A 25,896-nucleotide genomic window follows, 5' to 3' on the forward strand; every position below is an offset into this window, starting at 1 on the left:
TTATCTGTTCGGTGGAATAATAAGGAAAGAGTTCGATTTTGACATGTGCTACCTACCAGCATGTGCCAATACCTCATATGTCTAACTCAGGTCATCTGCTTCTGCTATCTCTCAGATCAAAATCGAAGGCATTCAAATTATCCCGTTTCATAGCTAAAAAATAGTGGACTACGATCCATGTCCTAGTGGTCCTCAGAAATTGTCCCTTGGAAATGTTTGGTGACATTAATGCCAGAAAACAAACAATTGTGAAGTTCTTAGCAGCAAATCCTAGTCGACCCCAAGCTCCAAATGATAATGAGTTGGAAGACAGAACCATGTGAAAATTCAGGTGAATGTGTCTCCAGGTTGAACAAACTGTTCCGCAGGCGCAAATAAATGCCTGTGCACCAGCCTCACTGAATCTCCAAATATTTCTCAAAAGTTCATGCCATCTTTGTTCCAACTTCTCGTGTTTCTTTTAACATGGCTACACATGTCTCTTCATTCATGCTGAGCAGATTGTCCGCTGGTCACTTTCAATATTGATAGAGACAAAGCGCTGTTGAAAAACTGGATGGCCCCTTTGCATGCCACTTCGAGACTGCATATCAGATGGGACCTCTCGGTTTTCCTTTGAGAAGCGTCTTTTCAAAAATGATAGATACAGCAATCAGTGCCACACTTATCACAACCGATCTGAACATCGAAATAAAATTCGAGACTCTGTGTTGAGTAAATTAGTAATGCCAAATCTGGATGATACATTGAGTGACTTCATAGGCTGTAAGGTCTGGCCATATTATGGGATAACTCGGGAATGCCCATCATTTGTGTTGTAACGGCTTCACCTAAAAGATTTTGCAATCCAATTCCCGGCAGTTGTTTAGAGAGATTAATTTATGGCAACCAACCATCATACGAAATCTCAATCAATTGCTGATCTACTGATGTTAAGTTAGAAGGCAGGACCACGTGAAACTATCACATGGACATGTATCTTATTCAATCAAACTATTCTCGGCACAAATGCCTCCACACCACTCGTTCCAAACTTCCCCAGATTTCTCCATCTTCCAGTAACCACCTATATATATATATACATATATCCTGCAACCACTATATTGACAGCATATCAAACACTGCACTTCTTGAGTGATTCTGAGGAAATACCTTGTTTTCTTCTGATCTGAACCAGCAATCTCCTTTCGTGTTTGCAGTTCTTAAAGTGATCAGTGTCTAAAATGGCAATCGGTCTCTCCGGTGTTTCTCATGCTAAGCGGGTTCTTCGGCATTCACTTTCGTTTGGTAGAGAAGGAATGTCTTCAAAAACCCCGAAAGGCCATCTTGCAGTTTATGTTGGAGAGGAAGAGAAGAAGAGATATATGGTGCCGATATCGTACCTGAACCACCCCTTGTTTCAAGACTTGCTTAACAGAGCAGAGGAGGAATTCGGGTACCATCACCCAATGGGCGGACTCACGTTTCCCTGCACAGAGGAAACATTTATTGATCTCGTTTCTCAGTTGAGTGGATTGTGAAAATCAGAGAAGTAGGACTAAGCTAAAACTGTTTTGTACATCGGATCTGGAAAATCACCTGTACAGTACTTTTATTCTTTTCTTGTACTAGAACAATCTCATGAATGAAATGATGACCCGTTTCAAAGAACATCATCTACTCTTTTCAGTCTCTAAATGTTGCACCATGCATCTCAACTTGTTGTAACAGAGGCAGGCGGCTTAGAAAATAAAAATCCATCATCTCAATAACTGCAGGGAATGCAATCAGTACATTTCTATGCTCAATCTCATGATATGTTTAAATCACAAAGGCAATTGCATTTTGCATCTGGTGGTCGAGCTCATGAAAGACAAGGAAAAAGATACAAATAGAAAAATTAATAGGTCATCAGCAGAACTTATGGTTGGTGGTTCTCACAGAAGATGAGGGTCGTCCTGAAATATTGCAATGTCACAATAAGCAAAAGTTTCATTTGTTTTAACAACAAGAAGGTATAAACTCGATCACCTGCATATAATAATTTGAATAACTTATTCTTCTCTCTCAGCTAAAAAAAAAAAAGAATAACTTGTTCTTATCAAAGATTTAACGTGCAGTACGTTGGCATTTTACAAATTAGTAGGAGGGCAATGCTTCGTGTTCCTTTAATATGTTCCCGTGAAGCACAACTTGTCAGAGTTCTCCAAACCTTAGCTTAGCATTCCCATTCCCGTGAATTTGGACAAACTAACATGATTAGATTAGCTGTTATTAGTTTTGATAAGACGGGAAATTCATCAGGGTAGGCATGAAGCATTCATGATCAGTGATTCCAATTTAATCAGGAACTCTGCAGTACATGAAAGTGAAGTCGTATGAGAGGTTTAAACAATTATAACCAGTCTCATATCCTAACGGTTAATATGAAGACGATGTTATCTTAAGAGCATATGTGGTTCTCCTAATACTTATGGGGAATTGCATCACCAACTTCATTATCTGTTTGGTGGAATACTAGGAAAAGAAGTTCGATGTCAACATCTGATATACCCTACCAGCATGTGCTGATAATGGGCTGTGTTTAATTTAGGTTGTATGCTTCTGGTATATCTCGACTCCAACGCCGAAGGCATCCAAATTTGACCCATTTCTTCTATTTATGAAAGAAGTTGCTCAGCTTAAAGCAGCGGACTACGATTCATGTCCTAGTGGTCCTTGAAATTGGTCCCTTGGATATGTTGGGTGAAATTAATGCCCGAAAACATCTAATCCTGAAATTCGTGGCAGCAAATCATAGTCGGCCCCAAATGCCGAATGATAATAATTTGAAGACAGAACCATGTGAACATTCAGGTGAATATGTCTCCAAGGACAAACTATTCCGCAAACAAATGCCTCTGCACAAGCCACTCTGAATCCCCAAATATTTCTTGTACCATCTTTGTTTCAACTTCTGATGTTTCTTTTTACATGGCTACCCATGTAGCAGGTCTTATTCATGCTGAGCAGCTTTTCTACTGGTCATTTTAATCGTTAGAGAAGGACAGTCCTGAAAACCTGGAAGGCCACTTTGTGTGCCACTTCGAGACTACATAACAGATGAGACCTCTCGGTTTTCCTTTAAGAAGCATCTTGTCCAAACAAATACACACACCGATCAGTATTTGATTTACCTGAAACCAATCTGAATATCGAACTGCAACTTGAGGTTCCGAGTCGAGTCAATAGTAACTGCCAAATTTGGGGAAATAGTATGAGTAACTTCATAGGCTTTAAAGTCTGGCTATATTTTGATATAACTTGGGAATGCCCAACATTCGTGTTGTAACGGCTTCACCTAAAAGATTTGCAATCTAATATTCCTTGTGGTCCACATTAGTCGTCCCCTGCAGGTCCTTAAGAGATTAATCATTTATTTATAGCAACACACACAAAATCTTAATCAATTGCTGATCTCGTGATAATCATTTAGAAAACTGGACTATGCGAAAGTCTCACATGAATATGTATCTGATTCAGTCAAACCATTTCTCAACACAAATGACTCCACACCACTCATTTTGAAAAATCTGGACTTCTTGAAGATTTCTCCATCTTCCAGCCACCACCTATATAATATATATATATATATATATATATATATATATATATATATATCCTGCTATTACTATATCGACAGCATATCAAACACTACACTTCTCAAGTGATTCTGAGCAAACACCTTGTTTTCTTCTGATCCGAACCAGCAGTCTCCTTTTGTGTTTGCAATTCTAAAAGTGAACAGTGTCTGAAGTGGCGATCGGTCTCTCTCATGGTCCTTCAGGGTTCACTTTCGTTTGGTAGAGAAGGGACATCATCAAAACCCCTGAAAAGGCCAACTTGCAGTTTATGTTGGAAAGGAAGAGGTATATGGTGCCAATATCGTACCTAAACCAGCCTTTGTTTCAAGACTTGCTTAGCAGAGCAGAGGAGGAATTCGGGTATGATCATCCAATGGGCGCGCCTCACACTTCCCTGCACAGAGGACACATTCCTTGATCTCATTTCTCAGTTGAGTGGATTGTGAGATGAGAGAAGTAGAAAAAGGCTAAAACAATTTGTACATTGGATCTGGAAAATCACCTGTACAGTGCTTGTATTCTTTTCTTGTACTAGAACAATTTCATGAATGAAATGACGACCCGTTTCAAAGCACACCCTATTGTTTTCGGTCTCTGAACATTACTCAGTATAACAGTCATTGTCTCAGCCGGCTTAGAAAATCAAGATCCATCAACTCAATAACTGCAGGGAATGCAAACAGTAGATTTATTTGCTCCATCTTACGATATGCTTAAGCACAAAGGCTATTGCATTTTGCATCAACTGGTCGAGCTCATGGAAGAATAACGATCATCAGTGAAAAAGATACAAATAAAAAAAATTAACAGGTCATCAACAAAACTTATGGTTGATGGTTCTCACGGAAGATCATGGTCCTAAATATAGCAATATCACACAGCAAGCGAACGCATTTGTTTTGCCAACAAGAAAGTTATAAACTTCATCGCCTGCATAAGGATTATTTGAATAACTTATTCTTCTCAAGATTTAACCTGCAGTATGTTAACATTTCACAAATCAGTAAGAGGCAATGCTTCATGTTACTTTAATATGTTCTTGTGAAGCACAACTTTTCAGACTTCCAGACCTTAGCTTAGCGTTCATCACATTCCCATGACCTTGCACAAATTAATATTGATTAGTCTTTGATCAGACGAGAAATTCATATCAGAGCAGCATCAAGCAACCAGCAATTCCAATATAAGCAAGTACTCTGCGGTACATGGAAGAGAAGTCGTACAAGAGGTTTAAACAATTGTAGCCAATCTCATATCCTAATGGTTAATATGAATAAGATGTTATCTTAAGAGCGAATTGTGTGGTTCTCCCTAATACTTAAGAGGAATTGCATCACCAACTTCATTATCTGCGCTGTGGAATACTAAAAGAAAAAGTTTGATGTCGACATAATATACCACCAGCATGTGCTGATAGCGGGTAATGCCTAGACATATGTTTAACTCAGGTCGTGTGCTTCTTCTATATCTCGACTCAAAAATTGAAGGCATTCAAATTGACCCATTTCTTCTATATGTGAAAGAAGTTGCTCAGCTAAAAAAAATTAGTGGACTACGATTCATGTCCTAGTGGTCCTTGAAATTGGTCCCCTCGAAATGTTGGGTGAAATTAATGCCAGAAAGCAAATTATCCTGAAATTCCCAGCAGCAAATAGCAGCCGGCCCCAATCTCCGAATGATAATAAGTTGAAGACAGAACCATGTGAAGATTCAGGTGAATATGTCTCTGAGTTGAACAAACTATTCCGCAAACAAATGATTCTGCAATCCCCAAATATTTCTTTTTAGTACATGCCATGTTTGTTCAACTTTCCATGTTACTCAGCCAAAAAAAAAAATCTCCATGTTTCTTTTTACATGGCTGCCCTTGTCTCGGGTCTCATTCATGCTGAGCGGATTGTCTGCTGGTCACATTCCTTTTTTTTTTTCTTTTTTTCTTTTTTTTTCTTTTTTCGCAGTTCACTAGCGGAGCATAAGCCCGGTACAAAGAAGAAACAAACAACTGTCTGCTGGTCACTTTAAACTGGTAGAGAAGCAATGTTGCTGGAAACCCAGAAGGCCACTTTGCTGCCACTTCAAGACTGCATAACAGATGGACCTCTCGGTTTTCCTTTGAGAAGCATCTTCTCTAATTTATACATACATGATCAGTAGCTGACTTATCCCAAACCGATCTGAATATCCAAATGAAATTTGATACTCTGAGTTGATATTGCCAAATGGGTGACATATAGAGTGAGTGACCTCATCGGCAGTAAACTCTGGCCATAATACGGGATAACTCGGGGATGCCTATCATTCGTGTTGCAATGGCTTCACCTAAAAGATTTGCAATCCAATATTCCATGTGGTTTACACAAGTTGTCCCCAGCAGGTTCCTAGAGAGATTAATGTATAGCAACAAGCATATAAAGTCTCAATCGATTGCCGATCTCCTGATGATGAGTTTGAAGACAGGACCATGTGAAAGTCTCACATGAATATGTCTCTTATTCAACCAAACGATTCTCAACCCAAATGCCTCCACACCACTCATTCTGAACTTTTGAAGATTTCTCCATCTTCCAGCCACCACTTATATATATACAATGCAACTACTATATTGACAGCATATCAAACACAGCACTTCTCGAGTGATTCTAAGCAAACACCTTGTTTTCTTCTGATTTGAACCAGCAGTCTTCCATTCGTGTTTGAAGTTCTTAAAGTGATCAGTATCTAAAATGGCAATCGGTCTCTCCAGTGTTTCTCATGTTAAGAGGGTTCTCCAGCGTTCACTTTCTTTCGGCGGAGAAGGAATGTATTCGAAACCCCCGAAAGGCCAACTTGCAGTTTATGTTGGCAAGGAAGAGAGGAAGAGATATATGGTGCCGATATCATACCTGAACCACCCTTTGTTCCAGGACTTGCTCAGTAGAGCAGAGGAGGAATTCGGGTACGACCATCCCATGGGCGGACTCTCTATTCCCTGCACAGAGGAGACATTTGTCGACCTCATTTCTCAGTTGAGTCTGAGATGAGAGGTGCAAACAAACTAAAAACAATTTTGTACACTGAGATCCCAAAAATTGCTTGTACAGTCATGTTCTTTTTTCTTGTAATCGAACAGTTTCATGATTGAAATGATACCCGTTTCAAGTACATCATCTGTTCTTTCCTGCTTTTCGACCATTGCGTTGAATTTCCTTTGGTCTTAAGCCAGTGTTATAATTCGAATACTGTCAGAATTGGTACAAAAAGCATCAAGCTCCATCTCATTTACTGCAGTGAATGCTATGTGTACATTCATCGCTCAAACTTAAAGATGGGTGGTTGCCAAGCCCACGGAAGAAAGGTATATCCATCAGAAAAATGAGACACACACCACCAACAGACCAGGACCAAAACTATCGTTCGATGGTTTTCATGGAAGAACAGCATCCTAGACGTGGCAAAGCTACAGCAAGCAGATGTCGTCTTTGTTTTACTTTCAATGAAGTATAAACTGATGTTATCCTAGACCAAAACTATCGTTCGATGATTGTCAATGAAGTATAACCGGCAGTTGACATATTACAAATCTGTATGAGGAGGGAATGCTTCATTTTGCTTTGATACATCCAACTGCGGCACACTTTATCAGAGATACGAAATCTGATTTCTCTGGAATTTGGATGAATTAATATGATCAGATCAGTCGTCAATTCCACAGTTTACGGTAAATCCATACCCTGGAAGCATCACACAATGAGTTCGTCCACTAAATCATTTTTAAATTAGCTCATCATCAATTAGTCAAATACAGGAACTCTGCAGTAAATGAAGTTCTACAAGAAGTTTAAACTGCATCCGATACGATATCCCAATGGTTGATGAGATACAATTTGGAAGAGCAATTATGTGGTTCTCCTAATAATAAGAACATAGTATCAATGATGTCATTGTCGGGTGGAATACTAGAAAAAAGTTCTATGTTAATGTGATATACCCTGCCAGCATGTGCCGAACCGGAAAATGTCTAAGGCTGACAGTGCTATCTCTAGGCTCAAAATGAAAGGCATGCGAATTATCATAATTCTTAGATTAAAGAGTTTGCAAAACTAGAAATTTAATGCACTAGAATTTCTGTGCTGGTGGTCCCTCGAATATTGTCCTCTGGAAATGTTGGGTGAAATTTAATGCCAGCAAACATACAAATCCTGAAATTCCTACTAGAAGAGAATCCACAAATATGAGCCCATCCCAAGTTCCTGTCGATAACAAGCCGGAAAACAGGACCATGTGAACATTCAGGTGTACATGTCTCCATTTTGATCAAACTGTTCCGCGAACAACTGCTTCTGCACCACTCGCTCCGGATTTCCAAATATTTTCTTCAGACTCGCGCCATCTATATATACTCGACCTCTGAATCCAGGACACAATATCACTCACTCAACTTCTCGAGTTTAAAGCCAATCTTGGCCTCCATTCTAAAGACATCAGCATAACATGGCTATTCAAGTCTCGGGTCTGGTTCATGCCAAGCGGATCATCCACAGGTCACTTTCAATTGGTAGAGAAGGAATGCCTTTGAAAACCCCAAAGGGCCACTTTGCAGTTTACGTCAGAGAGGAAGCTAAGACGAGATATATGGTGCCGATTTCCTACTTGGACGAGCCTTTGTTTCGGGACCTGCTGAGTAGAGGAGGAGTTCGGGTACCATCATCCTATGGGCGGCCTCACAGTTCCCTGCAGAGAAGACGCATTCCTTGATCTCATTTCTCGGATAAGCCGATGATCATAGGATCGAAGTAACAATGGCAAGCAACAAACGAATTTTGTATCCTGAGATTTGCTAACCCGATGTAAATTTAATTCTTTACACTTGTACAGTTATCCGTTTCAGCTCGATTACGGATCACAGACTACTGAATATCATTCTGTGTTATTTGATGCGTACGTGTTGTCATTTGCGCGATCACCCTAAATTTATCGATCTTTAATGGTCCCGGGAGATCTCAGGTCCTATTTTGGGTACGAAGGTCTTCCTCAGAAGCAAGGACGAACAAAAAAAAAACAAGAAAAAAAGAACCCGGCCCAATTGTTCCATTAACATAAAGTCCGTGTTTTTGTGGTGTTGGGCGAAATTGAATTTGTGAACGTCTCACTTCATCAGGGAAGGAATCCGACCATAATCAAGATTCATATGTCCGAGCGAACGCATAGCCAAGTTGCCCATGTTCTCGATCCGATCACCACATTCTTGAACCGATGTGCCCAGAGCAAGAACTCCATCGCCATCAAGAAGCTGCACTGCCATCTTCTGAGGACGGGTCTGCTGTTCTCCTCCGTCGCCTTCCACGCGAAGCTTATCTTGTCCTACGCCTTGTGCCACCAGAGCAACGACCTCAAGCTGTCTAATTTCTTCAAATTCATCGACCCCACCAACGCCCTCCCCTTCAACATCCTCATCTCTGATTTTTCCAAAAATGGGTTATGCTCCAACGCTCTAAAGACGTTCTCTTTCATGCACTCCAATGGCGTTCCTTTGGATAGCTATGACATGTGCAGCACTCTGACAGCTTCAACTAGCAGCCAAAGCTTCGGTTTCGGTACGCAGGTTCATGCCCTCGTGGGGAAGCAGGGTTGGTCATCTAGTGTCTTTGTGGGCAGTGCTCTGATCGATTTGTACGCGAAATCATCACTTGTCAACGAAGCAGCTAAGATGTTCGATGAAATGCCCGTGAGGAATACTGTTTGCGCGAATGCCCTCTTGTTGGGTTTTACTGAGGCTAAGATGTGGAATGAGGTCCTTGGTGTTGCTAGGAACATGCCTGAATTGAATATGAGCTATGATAACTACACTTTTTCGGCCATATTGCGCTCATGTATCGGGTTATCAGCGGTCGAATTGGGTAGGCAGGTTCACTGTTGTATTGTTCGTAATATTCACTACACCGAAAATGACGTTTTTCTGCAGAGTTCTCTGATTGAAATGTATGGGAAGTGCGGCTTTGTCAAGAAAGCTCTGCTATTGTTTAATGCTCTGGGAAATGGAAGAAAGTCTGACCTCGTTCTATGGACTTCAATGCTAGGTGCATTTGGACGAAATGGGTATTACAAAGAAGTGATCCAAATGTACGAAGAAATGCTTATGAGAGGGATAATACCCGACGAAATTGTGTTCGTGACTGTTCTCTCAGCATGTGCTCGAACAGGCCAAGTAGAAAGGGGAATCCAGTATTTTGAATCCATGACTGGGGAATATGGATTGACTCCTTGCGAAGAGCACTACAGCTGCCTCATTGATCTGCTCTCTAGGGCCGGTGAGTTGGGCAAGGCTCAGAGTTTGGTGGATGAGATGCTTCTCAAAGGGTTTGTTGGTGGTGTTTCAATGTGGGGGGCTCTGCTGAATGCATGCTTGGACCGTGGGAATTTCGAACTGGGCAAATTCGCAGCTCAGAAGGCACTGGATTTGGATCCTCAGAACATGGGAGTTTACACAATGCTCTCAAACTTGTATGCAAAGTTTGGTATGTGGGATGAGATTGAACTTCTGAGGGCTTCGACAAAAAGGAGGGGATTAAACAAAGATATTGGGTGTAGTTGGATTGAGGTCACAGTTTGAACTGTCAGATATTTTGAGATAGCAAACAGTAGTTTGCTTGATATATATGAGAATGCTCTTGTGGTTTGTTAGTCCCAACTGGTTTTTCTTGCACATAGTTGACTCCAAATTGAAGGAGCGCCAATGTCTCATTGATAGTCCAAAGACTACAGAGAGAAGAAAGTGTTAGTCGCATACGGAGATTATGTGTTCAGCGTTAAAGTCCCGGGAGATGTCCAGCTTGTATATCATATCAATATGATGGAGGCACGCTCTTGAAATCCTTGGGAAGTTAAAAGAGATTAAATATGAAGATAAATCATGGAATACCACTTTCTGGAGTCTGGACTGTTGGTACGGTCGAATGAGCTTTATTGAAATGATAATGCAAAATAGACCAGTACTGTCATGGTTGCACTGTGGAAAGTACCACTTACCATTTCTTGACAGACACCACTGACTAGCATTTAGTGATACTGGTTGAAAATGCAAGGTTAACAAAGTGAAGAATCTTCGTTTACTTGCTAGCAGGTTAGTATAAGTATAGTGCTTTTCAATTGGTTTTTGTATAAAAATTTATCTCTTTTGTGCTTATACATTTTGCCTCATCCAATTGGTTATGTTCTTTTCAAGAATCATGGGTGTGAATATCTTGTCTAGATCTTCCATGCTTCCTCTATCTCCTCTTACATAAATTAAACCTATGAGTTCCCATCTATGCATACATGTGCAAATGCATAACAAAACATGAAAAATAACGACCAGAAAACTTGTAGTGGGAACCTCATAATGTTGATAGTCAATGAAGGTATTATGATGCAAGCTCTGTCAATTGTTTTCTAGAAGCAGAAATTGTTCAAATGAAAGTTCTTCACAACAGAGAATCCATGACTATAAGAAGCTGTTCTTAAACAATAACGTTAGCTAACGTATGTCTCAGTTCCTAAAATAACTCAACTGCCTGTAAAAAATTGTAAGAGGTTTCAGCATAAAAAAAGTTGGCTCTTAAGAAATAATCTGCAATAAGATTGTAGTTTTGGCAGTGGAAATGATCCAAGAGCGACTAAATTACTAGCGAATATTGAAAATCACGAGTGCTTTTATCAGTCTCCAAAAGATACGTCTTGGCCATGGAAAGGCATTAGTCCATAAATGAGTTACCTTTTACGCATTAGGCAATGACTGATATAAGGACTAAAAATGTAAATTGCTAACATATATAGCAAAATTGTCTGAATGTGGTTAGCTGCTAATTGTATCTGGTAATAGTGGCATATTATTGATACAGCGGCAACTTCCTTCTGCAGCTCCTTTCTCAGCCACAGATGACCGACCAGTCCCTGATGCGCTATTACTTTTATTGTGGATCTCCCATTTTAGTTTTTTTGGTTGCAAATGAATTTAGTAGCTTTACGATTCGAGTCCTAATGCTCAAACTGGCTCTATTCTAAGATAAATTGAAGCTGAAACTGCGATGACTATGTGCTGCCCCAAAGCTGCAAAAGCTAACCTTGTGATTGTTTTTTCAATCATGTGAACAAGTTTAGCTCAACTCCAAGGTGATAGTTTGTCGCCTTGATAGGAACAATTTCTTTTATGATTGACTCATCATAGGAAATAAGTTTTCCAGTCTGGAGAAAAATAATTCACTGCATGAGCTCAAATAGTTTCTTTTTTTCTTGTTCTTCATTTGGACACCTAATAAGAAAATGGATTTATACTCCATGTTTCCGTAACACTTATTAATCCATAATATCGCCAATAGAGCTTCTTACTGTTTTGTGTTTTTTGATTGGAAATTAACTTCCTTCTCGTGTGGCTTCAAATAAATGTCACTTGCACTGAGGAAAATATTAGTGAACAGTAGTTTATGTACACAAATTCATTATTCATTGTTCCACAAATGTTGACAAGATTGCCAACTATCTCTGACCTATGATTGTTATTTCCCCTTTTTAAAACTCATCTACCAAAAGATGGCGTATAGCATTATCTTCTTCCTGTAAATATTCTATTACCATTGTAAGCGTTATGCTCCTTAATGGATGATAATGTTCCATATCAGCCCTTAATGAATGACACTTTATAATCTGTCTATAGGCTTAAATAATACTGTAGGCACCATATGACTTTACCTATTTCCGCAGATAGCGGACCACCTTATGTGTGAAGTTGTTTCATGAAATTTCACGCGGCATTCATCTTTCACAGACCCATGTTGGGGACATTACCAATAAAAAAGAAAAAGGAAAAAAAGGCCAGAGATCCTTGATTCTTTTGTTGCCCTATATCTTTGGTGGGGTGGGGCGAACAGAAGGCTGTGTGGTAGTTCGTGCATTTGTCAGTTACACATCTTATACTGCTTTCTGTTCATACGTTTAATTAGTCCAGAGATCAGCAGATATTATGTATTTGGCCTGTTTTTCATGATTATGATGTTTACTGTTTCCCACAATGGATTACTTTCTTTAGATCTGAGCGCAGTAATTCTCTTAAATTAATTGAATAATCCTCTCTCATAATTGAGGCAAATGACACAGACTGGTGTAGGCAAAGCCTGATGTGAATGGCCTCCAGATTTCTGTACTGTTGAATAAGTCTTTGAAACTCTTAGGTCATAAGGAGTGTGGTATCTTCGATATAAATTTCACTTACAATTTCTGGCGTGATTCATCTTTTTCTTCCTGACATACCTTCTGCTCTTCTAGAATCCGTCGGTTTCCTTGACAACTTCTATATTCAATAAACCAAATGTGTACATTCCTGAAATACTGGTCATTGTTCTTTTGTTTCAAGAGAAGTAAGAGTTTTAGCTCAAATTGCTGTATTCGGTTTGCAAAGTTGAAGAGTTCCTTTCAGCCTACTCTCTCTTTTTCTTTTTTTCTCTTTTCTTTTTCTGGCTCATTATGTGCAACTCTGCTAGACAAATCTCAGGCCCTAGAAATCTTTGTTAGTAGATGGCCTCAGTGCTCAACCTCTATCTCTTGTGCTTGAATCTCCATTGCAGGTGCTGATTCTTGAGAATTTCGTTGCAGTTGATTCCATGGAAGAGACACATTTGCATTCCGGCATGAAGAAGAGATTACGACCCTTCCCTCTTCTTCTGGGAAGTTTGCATCTGTAACTTTTCTTGACCTTCTCTGTTTCTTTAATCTCTGAGAGGAGTTTGGCCTCTGTGCAATACCATTATTTCAAAGGAGAAGTCATACTGTTCGCTAATTATGCTAATCTGCGGGTCTGGTGTGTCCTCGAGATTATGTGAGTGGAGAATAGGCAACATGAATTTACTTCCAGTTGCAGCTTCTCACGTTCTGATTATTCAAAAGAATACTGAGTCACAGAATTCATCACATCCTGAGATATTGCGGCTGCAATAACCTTTGTAGCTCTAGTATTCCCTTGCTACCGCCTTTACGTTTGTGATGCTGATCATTTTTCAGTCCCCAAATTGTCCAATTACGTGCTAGTTTGTCATGTACTTGACCTTACAACGGTGACCCTCCGTGAACGTGATTCTTACGATCCCCATAAACTCGAGCGGGGCCCTTCGGAGCTAACTTTATTTAATCGATCTGACAACGCGGGGAGGGAAGAAAAAGATGAAAACTGAAACTGAAAGGTGGGCCGTCCGCTCTGGCTTGTGCTGTGTTCTTTCATGTGCTGTCATGGTCATTTCAGTTATAATTCCATTGTCCCTCTCATCTGATGAGTTTCTTGCTTCATACCTGTACTACCTCGATTTGAATTTCGTAGTCTCTCTGTATTACTGTTCGTGCAGGTCCCGCGCAATAGTCTTTCAGCATTTCACTGTCTACATACCTTAAGGTTGCATCCTGTAGCAAACCCCCAACAAGCTTCTTATGATTTGAGTTTGGATATATGGTTTGACAGCAAACGCACATGTTGATGCTAACGTACAACTTCATTGCGTGCAATTATCACACCTTGAAATGAGGCCTCAACATTTACCCGTGAGGGAGGAAGCGAGTCAATCTCGATTCGGCACGCATCTGTAAAGGGAAGGGTTTGTTGCTAGACACTATTATTGATCGATTGTTGGTACTTTATTTGGGAAAGCAGAAGCTTCCTCTTATGTTATAAGCAATCCTTTCGAAGATATGCCCTAAAGTGAAAACTCTCAAATGGAATCATCAATTAATAAATGTCCACCTAAGGTTTATCAGCTTCCCTTAGTTGTATATTATATACCTATATATGTATACATATACATATGTATATATTATATTTTTTCAGTACTTTCAGGGATATCATTTCCTGGAAATTCACTATTTGCCCAGGTGGTAATGCAGCTGGAAGAACAAACATATGCAGAACAATTTTTCCAGGGCTCATATATATATATATATATATTCCAAGTGGGCAGTTACAGTTATGGTCATAGCAGGTAGCTGTCTGAACTTCATTAAAAAAAGGGAATAGAATGAAACAACCGAAGCCTGAGCTATGTACAAACTTCAGGTTCCGATCAGGTCTGATGTAGATGCATTTCCTGACCAAAGCACTGGATTGGAGGTGGTCCAGCTTGTGGCCGCCGCACCCGGTTCAAGGAGCTTATTTATTCAGTCTGATACTGGAAACACCGCCTGTTATCCGGGAACTGACGGAGAAGCTTCGTATTTTCATCGAGGGGTATAATCTAGTAGACCAGGAGTTTTCTGAGGGGAGCAAGAGTAACATGGGCTTCATGTGCAGACCACAGCCTATGTCACAATCCAAAAACACCAGCACACAAAAATTGTTCCTTCCCAGCCTCTCTTGTTATGGTCCTGCTTCAGATCACCGCCTTTTAGTTTTTCCTTTCTTTTTTGTTTTGTTTTTGGTTTATATTTATTTTCGGGTGAACCACGAAGTATCCTCAACCAATTAATTAAAAATCCTTGCCTAGTTGGTGGCATGGCCCTAACAATAAGGTCTTTTTAATGGATTTCGAACTCCACAGTGCAATTCTAATTAAAATACATCCACTTAAGAGCAGTTTGACAACTGAATCATATCTTACAATTTTTTTTTCAATTGAAAAACAAAGAAAGATAGTGGGCCTTTTCCTCTCTCTCTCTCTCTCTCTCTCTCTCTCTAGGTTGTCCCAAAACAATCTCATTCACAGAACATGCAGAGCTTCAGCCCCTGTTCTCTTCTCACGCTTGAGAGATCACTATAATTCATTCTCCACTTCATCATTTGATAATGTCTCAGGCCGTTGGATCTCTTGCACCGTATCATTTGGCGATAGATTCATCATTCATTCGGTTTTACGTACTAAGAGAACTCGAATATTGTCAGCTGGCATGTAAAGTCGTCGTTCACCCACACCATTGAAAACCAAATGCAGCTAGCTAATAACTCCCCCGAACACCAAGGGCCCGTCACCAAATGTGACCGGTGTAGGTGCGCTTTGACAGTGAGCTCCAGACTCCGGTCCTTGTAATCTCGGCAACCTCCTAAGTCCTAACGTAATAAGATATATCGAGAATCTTATCCTACAAGCGATTCAATATTCTCTATTTTGTATCTTCAAGAAAATTCACATATATTGTTCGTACCCATTGCACAACTGACGTGAGATTCATGGTGAGGATGACATACAAGGGTCGTACGTGACATAATGTGACATTGTAACTATTGCTCTGTGGGCGTCCATGAAAAACAAAGGCAGAAGGGACTGAAAGACGACACGCACACAAATACAAACTTACCAAATCATCATTTAACAAAAATCTTATGGATCGCTTTCTGAGCCTTAGAACATGCAGGAATTAAAATTACTCTCCCTCTTTCTTCCCTCTTTTTCTTCTCCTCCACAAAAGCCAATGTTAGCACTGGAGAAAGGGGTCGGGTTCAGTACAGTGATACTCGTACGTCCTCGATTCATATTCAATAAAGGTTCTGCATGCATTCAGTGGAACTTTCGGCTTTTTTCCCCTCCCCTTGTCACTTGTTAGACCTATAGATGGGTGTATGTTGTTAATCTGTAGAGGTGAATTTTCAAGCAATTTTAACTCGTCACGACTAATTAAGAGAGTACTAATAAAATTCTCATACAAGTGATTGGGCAACAAGCAGTTTGCCTGGGGAATGATTCGGATTCATTGCGGTGAAATTTCGCCCTCCATTCTCATCAATGAAGCCTTATGCCTCATTTCCTCTTTTCCTACCTTTAACTAGGTCAATACGTCTCCCTTGTAATCGAAAAAATTGTTGCAATGGAGAAATTAATTTTCATATGATTTATCATCGTTGCAATTAAGAAAGTACAAATAAAGTTCTAACCAACGAGTGATTAGACAGCAAACACGGATAATGTAGTATAATAATTTTAACTACGCTGATTTGATGATCAGTTTCTCATCGTCGCATCACTGTGAATGCTAGCATCGATGATTGAAGTTTTTTTTTTTTTATGAGGGGGAGACGATACTGGTGGCTCAAGTTCTACCTGCATATATATTTATTATTTTTGTCTATATTTTTTTATCAATAAATTGAATTGAGTTAATATATAGATATGCTTGTCATTGTTTCTTGGTGGGGGTGGTTCAAGGGACAGTCGGAAGGACCACATTAGGAGTCCCCATTTATGTTATGGGGACATCAAATCTTCCTTTGTTAGAATCACCCTTAGCACTGCATTAATGGATAACGAGATATTTACGTTTATTATTATTTAATTAAGGCTCAATATCCATTTTCTTAGCCCCCTTATTTTATGAAATTCTTTTTTTATAGGCAGTGCTATGTTTTCGAATTATTACCGGCGAGATTTTGCTCATCTTCCTGATATGGCATTGCATCTAAGTTTTAATTGACAAAGAATCATGACAAACTTATTATTGATGAGGTCACCCGTATATTTTTTCGTAAGGAAGTACGCCTAAAAGAAATTGTCCAAGTTTCCGGCAGCGGGGACACTTTTTAACGTCTCAATATTAAGTGTCATTGAGGGTTCAAATAATAGTTAGACCGCATCACATAATTATCATCTTTTAGTACGGATCTGCGATGGCTTCGGTGGGGCTTTATACATATCGAGTGGCACGCAAAAACTGTCGGTGCGTGCTTTTGTGGTTCATAGGTCGCACAACGGATAAGAGTTATATAACAAGTCCTGTGGCTTCTTGCCATCACTAAAATTGATTTGATAGGGAGCTATAAGGATCATTTTGAGCATAGAGAAAAAGAGTAAAGGTTTTGCACCTATCTCTGCAAGTTTCCCTACATGAATTGAGGTTATTGTACTTTCTTGTTCGAGAAATCCTATATTTGGACACACCATTAAACTGTTACAATTATTAAAAAATTGTATTTTTAATACTTTCTTAATAAAATTGTCGAGTGATAATAAATTAAAATCAAAGAGATTATTGACTGTTCATGAATGCAGAACAATTGAGGCATCTCGTAATCATAATGAAGTTGAAATTAATTTCAGGATAAAATGAATTTTAGTCAATAAACTAAAAATACCTGTGTTTTCAAAATACATAAAAAGTCCCTATCAACGTGGGATAGATTTTTAATGTTATACCTGCAAAATCTATGTTGATGCTATCAGTTGTTTTGATGAATTCATCTATTACTACTTCTAGACCCGGTCTCTACTATATCAATTCAGAAATACTGCGTTAGATCCATGTTATATACTCAACAGCTCAATTAGGAGTTCATTTGGATTATGACCCAAAACAGATAAGATGTTCGCTCAGATAACTAAGAAGTTTAATCGGTTTTCGAGATCTCGAGTTCAAATCTCATACTGAAAAGTTTTAAAACTATAAACGAGTGTTCCGGTATAAACGACCAGAGTAGACCACTTTAATGTATTTTCATGAATCTATTCAAAAGTTCTATCTCGGATACACTTTACATATTTTACTCTTACGTGTAGCAACGACTATGTATATATACCATCGTCATTATACTTGTAAACAGGCATTCGGTCCAACATACAAATAAATTATGGTTCTTTTCGACGTCTCATCTCTATAATTAGTCAAATAATGGTTCAGGCAGACTGTCAGCAACTAGTTCAACTCAACATTAAGTTAAAGAAGGTGCTTGATAAATCGATCCGACTCGACCATCATGGGTCCAATTGTTGCCATTAGGAGGGGGCCAACATTGAAAATACACCCTAGAGGGGGGCCTTCTGTGCTTCCACCTTGTCCCTTCTATACTCTCTCAACACAAAGCCCCAAACTCCTCGTGCCATGTCCTTCCTTTGCACTTCATCTCTCCCTCTCTCTCTCTCTCTCTCTCTCTCTCTCTCTCTCTCTCTCAACCTTAAATTTTTCACTTCTTTATGTTCCATTTCATGAGAGAGACCTTCTGCTCATAAATAGCCACCACATTCTCCCTCACCCCTCCATCCATACCCACTCACCATTAACATTCCTCACTTCACCTTCCCAACCAAACCAACCCTCTCTCTCTCTCCCGCTCTCACTGTAACCCTAAAAGACTAAAATGGCTCAAAGGAAATCCAGCAGGCTGACACACTCAACGGTCCTCAGGCAGATCCTCAAGAGGTGCTCGAGCCTCGGCAAGAAGCACCTCGAGTACGACGATGACGGCCTCCCCTTGGACGTCCCCAAGGGCCACTTCGCGGTCTACGTGGGCGAGAACCGCAGCCGGTACATCGTCCCCATCTCCTTCCTCACCCACCCCGAGTTCCAGTCCCTCCTCCAGCGCGCCGAGGAGGAGTTTGGGTTCGACCACGACATGGGCCTCACCATCCCTTGCGAGGAGGTCGTCTTCCGGTCTCTCACTTCCATGCTAAGATAAATAAGAATATGCATTCGATTGATCTCCGTTATTAATTAAGTCGGAATGGAGGACCGTAGATGGCCAAGAGGAAGCAAGCTGACTCTATGGGTTATTCGAACTCAATGCTTCTCTCTTTTTTCCTACATCTTTAGGGGTCTTCGTTCATGCAATCCTTGATGGTCTACATTCCCACTGTCTTGTTCATCGACTTTTTTGAATTTTTTTTTTTTTCATCTTCTTTTGAACCTTGTGGGTTCTTAGGAAATAATTTGATGGCTACTCCTCTAACCCAAGTTCCCAAGGGGGCAGCAACATCTTCTTGGGTTAAATTTGTATATAAGGTTGTTGTTTTCCTCGCAAGGTGTATTAATGTTGGAGAAGACCTTGTAAGAGAAGATGTTCAGGAGCTGATTGTAATTAGCGAGACCTTATTTATTGTTTGCAAGTTAACTAATGAAGTTATTTTGCATGCTCAAATGCCAAGTAATTTTATAAATTGATATATCTTCAATCCGTTATTTAATAAATTTTATAATTTGGCATGTAATCAAAAGAGATTTGAAGCACTTCACAATATACTGATGATATATCATGATTTCACTAGTTTTTTTCCTCTTTACTTAACTCTATAATACGAAGTGGCCAAAAAGAGACGCTACTCACTAGAAAGTTTATGAGGTTATGTGGTTGCTGTCGAAATTTCATGTGAATTGCGTGGCATTTACCGGAGATGGCAGCATTCAATACGACACATCTCTTCATCTCTCTTAGTATCGGACAGTGAGGGGACTATGCATATGTTTTTGTTTTTATTTTTTTTCCTTTTCGGTAGGACTACGTATACGTATTCGGATAACATTTTAAGATTCAATTATTTAATCAGATTTCGAGCTTTATGGGCTCAAAATATACGTAAATTAACGTAGATGACCAAAAGTAGGCATAAATGATTTTCGGTTATAAAGTACACGTAAATTTACTTGTAAGTAATTACGAGGTGGAATGGCAATATATTTATAATTTATCATGCAAATTATTATTTCAGAAAGAGAAATTCATTTGCTAACTCGCTTGCTAAGTCAGGAATCAATAGGACCCAAGACTATATTGTTTGGCAGTAATTTCTTGGTGTTCTCTCTGTTGTTCTCCTCATTTTTGTGGTACTCCCTTCTTTCTCCAGCTTTCTTCTTCTTCTTCTTCTTTTTTGTATTCCTTCCGTACTCTCGTAGCTCGATGTATTGAGCTGTAAGTGCTATGAAACTTCATCGAGTTATATATAAAAAAAATTAAAAAAAACTGGATTTAAAATATTACAGTGATATAATTAACTGACTTTTCAATGAAAGATTTTCTCAGAAATCTGTCGGAAATTATTACTCTCGGGGAAATTTTTTTCTCAAAAAATCTTTCTAGAAAATTATTACAACGGATTTCGGATAAGACTTTACAGAATTTACATTTTACGAATTCTCATTCTGCAAGCGCCAACAAACATTTAAATAAATTGATCAAAAGCACTTTCATTAGTTCAACCTCCAATAATGATATGATCTTAATATCCTTGTTGATGTTCCTCAAATATAATGATTATTACTTAATTATTAAGAACTATTTTTTTTTATGCATCACCTGATATTTTAATAATTATTGAGAATTATTATACAACTAAATTTAATAGAGGGTTTGATTATAAATGTACCACATTACTCATGATTGCCATTGTTGAGGTTTCATTTGATAATTTTCCCACCGCCACTCATAATAAATGGAGCAATTTTCTCTACAATAACCTTTTGCATGTATAAGTTGCGTAGACGTTATTACAGTTCTTTTTTTTTTATGGTGGAATGTGGTATTTTCTTCAGATATATGTACAAAGTCCATTGGTCTCTCTTCGACATGGGTAGACATAAGGCATTAACTCAGATTGCTCAGGTAATACAGTAATTTCTAAGACTATACATTGATCGAAATAAATTCAATTTAATTAGTTATCATACCGCAACCTTGGAGATCATACCAATGAATATGGGCATATGAAAGTTCATAATTGAGAAGATAGTGCCTTAGAACTTAGTAATTAGTTAATTGACATGCCAAAATAAGGAGCATTTACGCAATGATCTTCCCAAAGTATGTAAGTTATCTGCATTAGGTCCATTAATGAATTGAATTAGCCAATTTCTTTTTCCAATCGGAGCCCAATGTCAAATTCTTGATGATAAATCTGACAGTAACTAAATATGGCCAAGACGATATGACCGTGAATTCTGTCAAAATCGTGATGTACGTTTATGATTGTCCTTGTGGGTACCTCTTTTCTTCTAACTTGTCTTTTCTATTTGGACAAATTATACAAAAAATATAAATATATATATATATATAAATTTTGTAAAACGTCTTAATTTTGTCCTAAATTTTATTTTATAACAAAACGAAGCATAAGTTTTCTAAATTGTCTCAAAAATGACCTCCGTAATAAATTCTGTCAATTTTGCATAGGTGAACTGTTAACTTCAGACATAAATTAATAAACAAATAAGATAGATTAAATAAAAAAATTCAAATTTTTAAAAAAGTTTCAATTTCATCATAAATTTGGTATGTAATGAAAAAAAATCATATGATTTATCAGATGATGTATAAACTTTGTGAGTCCCATGAAGTCCACGTAGGCAAATAGACGGCAAACTTAACAGAATGGTAACGGGATGTCAAATATGAGACGATTATCAAAATATGTTGTTTTTTTGTTATAAAATAAAATTTATGACAAAACTGAGACGTTTTATAAAATTTAAGTTTTTTTTTTTGTGTAATTTGCCCTTTCTATTTTCGGTGCAATTCTTTCTTGTCCGTTTATTATCTTTGGTCGGTTTACATGCATATAACACCAATCACAGGCCTGGCTGGAAAACATATTCTAAATATAATCTATCCGAAGTAGGTATATATTAACATTTCCAGATAATCCAATTCAAAAAACTTTATGTTCGGAAATCAATTACTTGAGAAAAAAAAAGGATATTTTACAGTGACTCACATTTTGTCTAGAAATGAAAAATGTTTCGAATTTGATTATTATCAAGCTTCTCCCTTTATTTCTCATATTTCTTTTTCTTTTGCTAGGCTGGTGCATTTTTTTATGACAAGAAAAATAATCGGTGTTCCTCATTCTTAAAGCATTTATTAACAAGAGGGTCGATGCTTTGGAGATCCACCTTCTTGGACATTTTATTTTCTTTGTTAAGCAATAAGGGTGTGTCCTGAAATATATATATACTAGATAAGACATCGAACAAAACGTTAAGGTCATGTTATTTGAAAATAATAAAAATGGCTGATGTCGACAATACAAAACGTAATTACGCTACTAAGGTGTAAAATAAAAATTATTATTTTGAAGTAATAGTGAGATTTGATTATTCTTAAGGGAATCAATGGTGCAAAAAAAGAAGATGGGTCCCAAGTGTTGATATAAATGAGATGTGTTAATAACAAGAAATGATGGGATATAGATACTCTTGTCCTCAAACGTACTACATATATATAGATAGATACATATATTTTATCACATAAATGGCTTTAGATCCAATTGCAGCCTTTCGTTTCCATTTACCATCTCTCCTTGAAAGTAACAGTAAAAGCAATTCTGTTTTTTTTTTTTTCATCACTGGGACGACGAATTTGAATGATGGGAAATTATAACCCCCCCAAATAATGACTCAAATTGATTGATCATAAATAATTCTTCATCGGAATGAAACTGTCTTTTCTTGGTATAGTTAATTGATTGATATCGATGGACAAACGAAAAATGTCTTCCCCCATAAACTTTTTTTTTTCCTGCCCCGTGGTACGGTGACGGTCCCTAAGCCTAGCACAGAAACAATAATCCCTTCCCGATCTAGTTATTTTATATGCGATCGATGTAATCATTAGGCATTGTGTGGCCATAATTGTTTTTCCTTTTCCTGATCTCTCTGCAGGTTTTGCCCCGTAATGTCACAAGGATGACATGGGTAAAATATTTAGTTTTGTGACTACAAGAAATATATGTATATTTTATTTGTTCATAAAAATGGCATAATAATATATTAAGGATCAAAACTATTTGATGAAAAGAGAACGATAGAATTTTATGGCTTTAGGACAAATTTTTTAGTTTACCCCATTTTTTTAAAAAAAATTGAACTTTGGAAATACTTCCTAGAGGGTTACAAATCTTTTTAAAAAGATTTTACATGCCTCCTTATTTCTTTTTAATAAGATCGTGAATCACCACTAATAAAAAAAATACTTTTCTTGGGTAAAGTTATTATTTTTCTCTTAGAATTCCCTTTTTGTGTGAGAGATGGTAGCTAAGCCCAAAGATCATGAAGTCATTGAATACCATTGCAATTGAATAAACGCTTTTTTATATTTTCTTTTTCTTTTTTAGAGTAATTTATGTGACACCAACTATATTTCATAATAAACATTATTACCATAAGGATGGAAGGACCAGCAAAACTTCAATTCATGAGATGGTCCTCTCTTCCTATTTATCTCTTTCCTTTTATAAATATCACATTGCATTTTTTATTTGCAGCCACAATTTTTTCTTGTTGACGTGTAAAACTGTCCCAACTACTTTTCCATAACTTACCAAAGAGAATATTTCCTGCTGCCAATTCCAATATATATATTCATTCAAGAATTTTTCCTCCTCACAATGGATTACTGAAATATCTCTTTTGTTCCCTATTTTAGAATTCTAGGTAAAATCCCTAGAAGTATCTACTAATGTATTATGTTTGGAAGAAGCCGTATGTTACACCATATTTTATTAAATAGATATTTGTGTTACTGATCTCCCTATGATGGGTGCCTTTCAATCCTTCCTTCCCAGGGGTAATATACAATCTGCAAGTTACATAGTAGTTACTCGATTTCACCCAGAAACCGAACGCGTGAGTGGTTTATCATTCTTTAATAAATGATCATGCTTACGTGGAATGAAGTAATTTTAAGTGCTTGTTTGAATTGAAAGTTATGAAGGATTATGAAGATATGGGTTACGGAGGGATTGTAATCGCCCATGTTTGGCTTTTAAAATTTTTAAGGGGATGGTTAAGGAGGGATAACTAATCCCACCATAACCTTTCATAACCTTTATATTTTAATCCCATCAATTTTGGATGTTATGAAGGGATAAAAAGATCAACAATCGAAATAACATTATAATAAATAATCAAGGGTGAAGATCTTTTTCAAATTCACACACAATCTCACCCCACTACCCTTTAATGAAGTTTATCTAAACATAGGTTATGGAAAATTAATGAACCGTTCCATAACCCACCCCCACCCCATCTCCTCATAACCCACCCCACCCTACCCCTCCTTAACCTTTTATAAGATGCTATCCAAAGAGTAAAAGTCCAGCTATAGCGTGCAATTGATTTAAGAAGAGATACGGCCAGGCATGCTTCGAGTTTGGGTGGATTCTGGAGTCTTATCATTTCTATATTGATGTAAATTCTAACATAAGGATTCGACGAGGACAGTTAAAACCTTGGTTAATTAAGAGAGAGAGAGAGAGAGAGAGAGAGAGAGGATTTCCATCGATAACTATTGAAATAATTTCTTACAAAAATTTTCGCCTATAGTTTGTTCGTAATTTCCACGGATGTCAGAATATGCCATCGAAAATTCTGTGATATTGGAGTGTTCCTCTCCAGTTCCAAATTAATGTGAATTTCAATTTTATGGTTGCTAATGCTACTTTCTATTGAGCATTATCTGAAATCATTTTAAGGAACCGTTATCTATACTTAATTACAAGTCGTTAGATCTACTTTTTACGGCAGAATTCACTGTATCAAGTTGATTAAACATTATTCTTTTTTATTATAAAAGATATTTATGAGTTTAGTACAATAAAATAAAAACATAAATAATTAATAAAGAGGTATGAATAGTCTCACAATAAATATCGAATCCATAATTTCTTGATTATCAAGCGATGGCACGAGTCATGCCCTGCACCTCTTCTAATAATGATGCATTATTTTGTCACGGGCACCAGAAAATATTCCCATTTTCTGTGGTATTTGTTGACTACATTGCCCCTAATTAAAGATTGGGTAATCTAACCTAACCAAAGGGAGAGGGGCCCTCGACTCTACCTAATTACTTCGATACCCCTCAATTAGGAACCGTGGACAAGGGAGGGCCCACAAGAATGAAAGCGATTGGCGCATGGATGTGTCTCGGGCATGCTGGGGCACGCTAACAAATCCGAAGAGATGCCCTCACCATCAACGGGACTTGACCCTTGTTTGATGATTAATATAATTTGTCGGAGCCGATAGATACCTCCCTCTCATATTCATTTGTGTTGCCAGAAAATAGTAGCAAATAATTTCTTTTATTTTATCAATTGAAATCACAATCCTCCTGTAAAGGAATATAGATATAAATAAAATGAAACAAATAATCATCTTATTAGTGATAATCGAAAGTGAAACTTTTTAATTTTCATATAAGAATATGTATTGTTACACTAAATTCTCTCTCTATAATATTAAACATAAATTCGTACTTTGTTAATTGTTCATGAAAATATTAATAGCATTTCGTAAGTAAATAATACATTAACTATATATACTTCATATCTAGAAACTCGTATTTTGTAATTTTATTAGTATTTTCTCTTGTTATGTAATGAGAATATGATTGCTTAAAATTATAGTCTTGCACTCTCTGCAAGAACTTGTTTCGATGTTATAAAAAATCAGGTTGTGTATAAGAGCTTATCATAGCAACTCATAAGTTTTTCGGCCTGCAAATTTTAACTAGTATCAGCACAGGGCGAGTTTACATATACATAGACCAAGATATTTAGTCAAATCAACCAACTATTATAATGATTTTTTCCTTTTTCTTGAAAGATATTTTAAA

At 37.7% G+C, this 25,896-nt stretch overlaps 4 protein-coding genes across 10 annotated transcripts; all 4 read left to right on the plus strand.

Annotated features, from left to right (window-relative positions):
* The first annotated feature begins 1,006 nt into the window (after positions 1-1,006).
* LOC116194924 (auxin-responsive protein SAUR24-like) lies at positions 1,007-1,643 on the plus strand. Its single transcript, XM_031523847.1, has one exon. The coding sequence runs from the start codon at positions 1,224-1,226 to the stop codon at positions 1,518-1,520; it is 297 nt and encodes a 98-aa protein (XP_031379707.1). The 5' UTR covers positions 1,007-1,223; the 3' UTR covers positions 1,521-1,643.
* A 4,560-nt stretch (positions 1,644-6,203) lies between these two features.
* Positions 6,204-7,159, plus strand: LOC116196626 (auxin-responsive protein SAUR23-like). The gene has a single exon (XM_031526459.1). It carries the CDS (start codon positions 6,326-6,328, stop codon positions 6,620-6,622), a length of 297 nt encoding a protein of 98 aa, XP_031382319.1. The 5' UTR covers positions 6,204-6,325; the 3' UTR covers positions 6,623-7,159.
* A 1,452-nt stretch (positions 7,160-8,611) lies between these two features.
* On the plus strand, positions 8,612-14,353 carry LOC116196624 (pentatricopeptide repeat-containing protein At2g13600-like). Of its 7 annotated transcripts, none has more exons than XM_031526458.1 (4): positions 8,612-9,478; positions 9,659-10,701; positions 13,178-13,789; positions 13,949-14,353. In XM_031526458.1, exons 1-2 carry the CDS (start codon positions 8,770-8,772, stop codon positions 10,189-10,191), a joined length of 1,242 nt encoding a protein of 413 aa, XP_031382318.1. In that variant the 5' UTR covers positions 8,612-8,769; the 3' UTR covers positions 10,192-10,701; positions 13,178-13,789; positions 13,949-14,353. The 7 variants fall into 7 exon arrangements, with proteins under 7 accessions (XP_031382318.1, XP_031382314.1, XP_031382315.1 ...); XM_031526454.1 differs by having other exon boundaries at positions 8,614-10,701; positions 13,178-13,290; positions 13,611-13,789; XM_031526455.1 differs by having other exon boundaries at positions 8,614-10,701; positions 13,206-13,290; positions 13,611-13,789.
* A 4,084-nt stretch (positions 14,354-18,437) lies between these two features.
* On the plus strand, positions 18,438-19,447 carry LOC116194723 (auxin-responsive protein SAUR50-like). The gene has a single exon (XM_031523609.1). The coding sequence runs from the start codon at positions 18,652-18,654 to the stop codon at positions 18,967-18,969; it is 318 nt and encodes a 105-aa protein (XP_031379469.1). The 5' UTR covers positions 18,438-18,651; the 3' UTR covers positions 18,970-19,447.
* Positions 19,448-25,896: the final 6,449 nt, after the last annotated feature.

Source organism: Punica granatum, chromosome 2 (assembly GCF_007655135.1).
Source record: "Punica granatum isolate Tunisia-2019 chromosome 2, ASM765513v2, whole genome shotgun sequence".
In the NCBI taxonomy this organism is placed as follows: domain Eukaryota; kingdom Viridiplantae; phylum Streptophyta; class Magnoliopsida; order Myrtales; family Lythraceae; genus Punica; species Punica granatum.

Coding starts and splice junctions, on each gene's coding strand:
- LOC116194924 (XM_031523847.1), top strand. CDS start 1,224: ATGGCAATCGGTCTCTCCGGTGTTTCTCATGCTAAGCGGGTTCTTCGG.
- LOC116196624 (XM_031526452.1), top strand. CDS start 8,770: ATGTCCGAGCGAACGCATAGCCAAGTTGCCCATGTTCTCGATCCGATC.
- LOC116196626 (XM_031526459.1), top strand. CDS start 6,326: ATGGCAATCGGTCTCTCCAGTGTTTCTCATGTTAAGAGGGTTCTCCAG.
- LOC116194723 (XM_031523609.1), top strand. CDS start 18,652: ATGGCTCAAAGGAAATCCAGCAGGCTGACACACTCAACGGTCCTCAGG.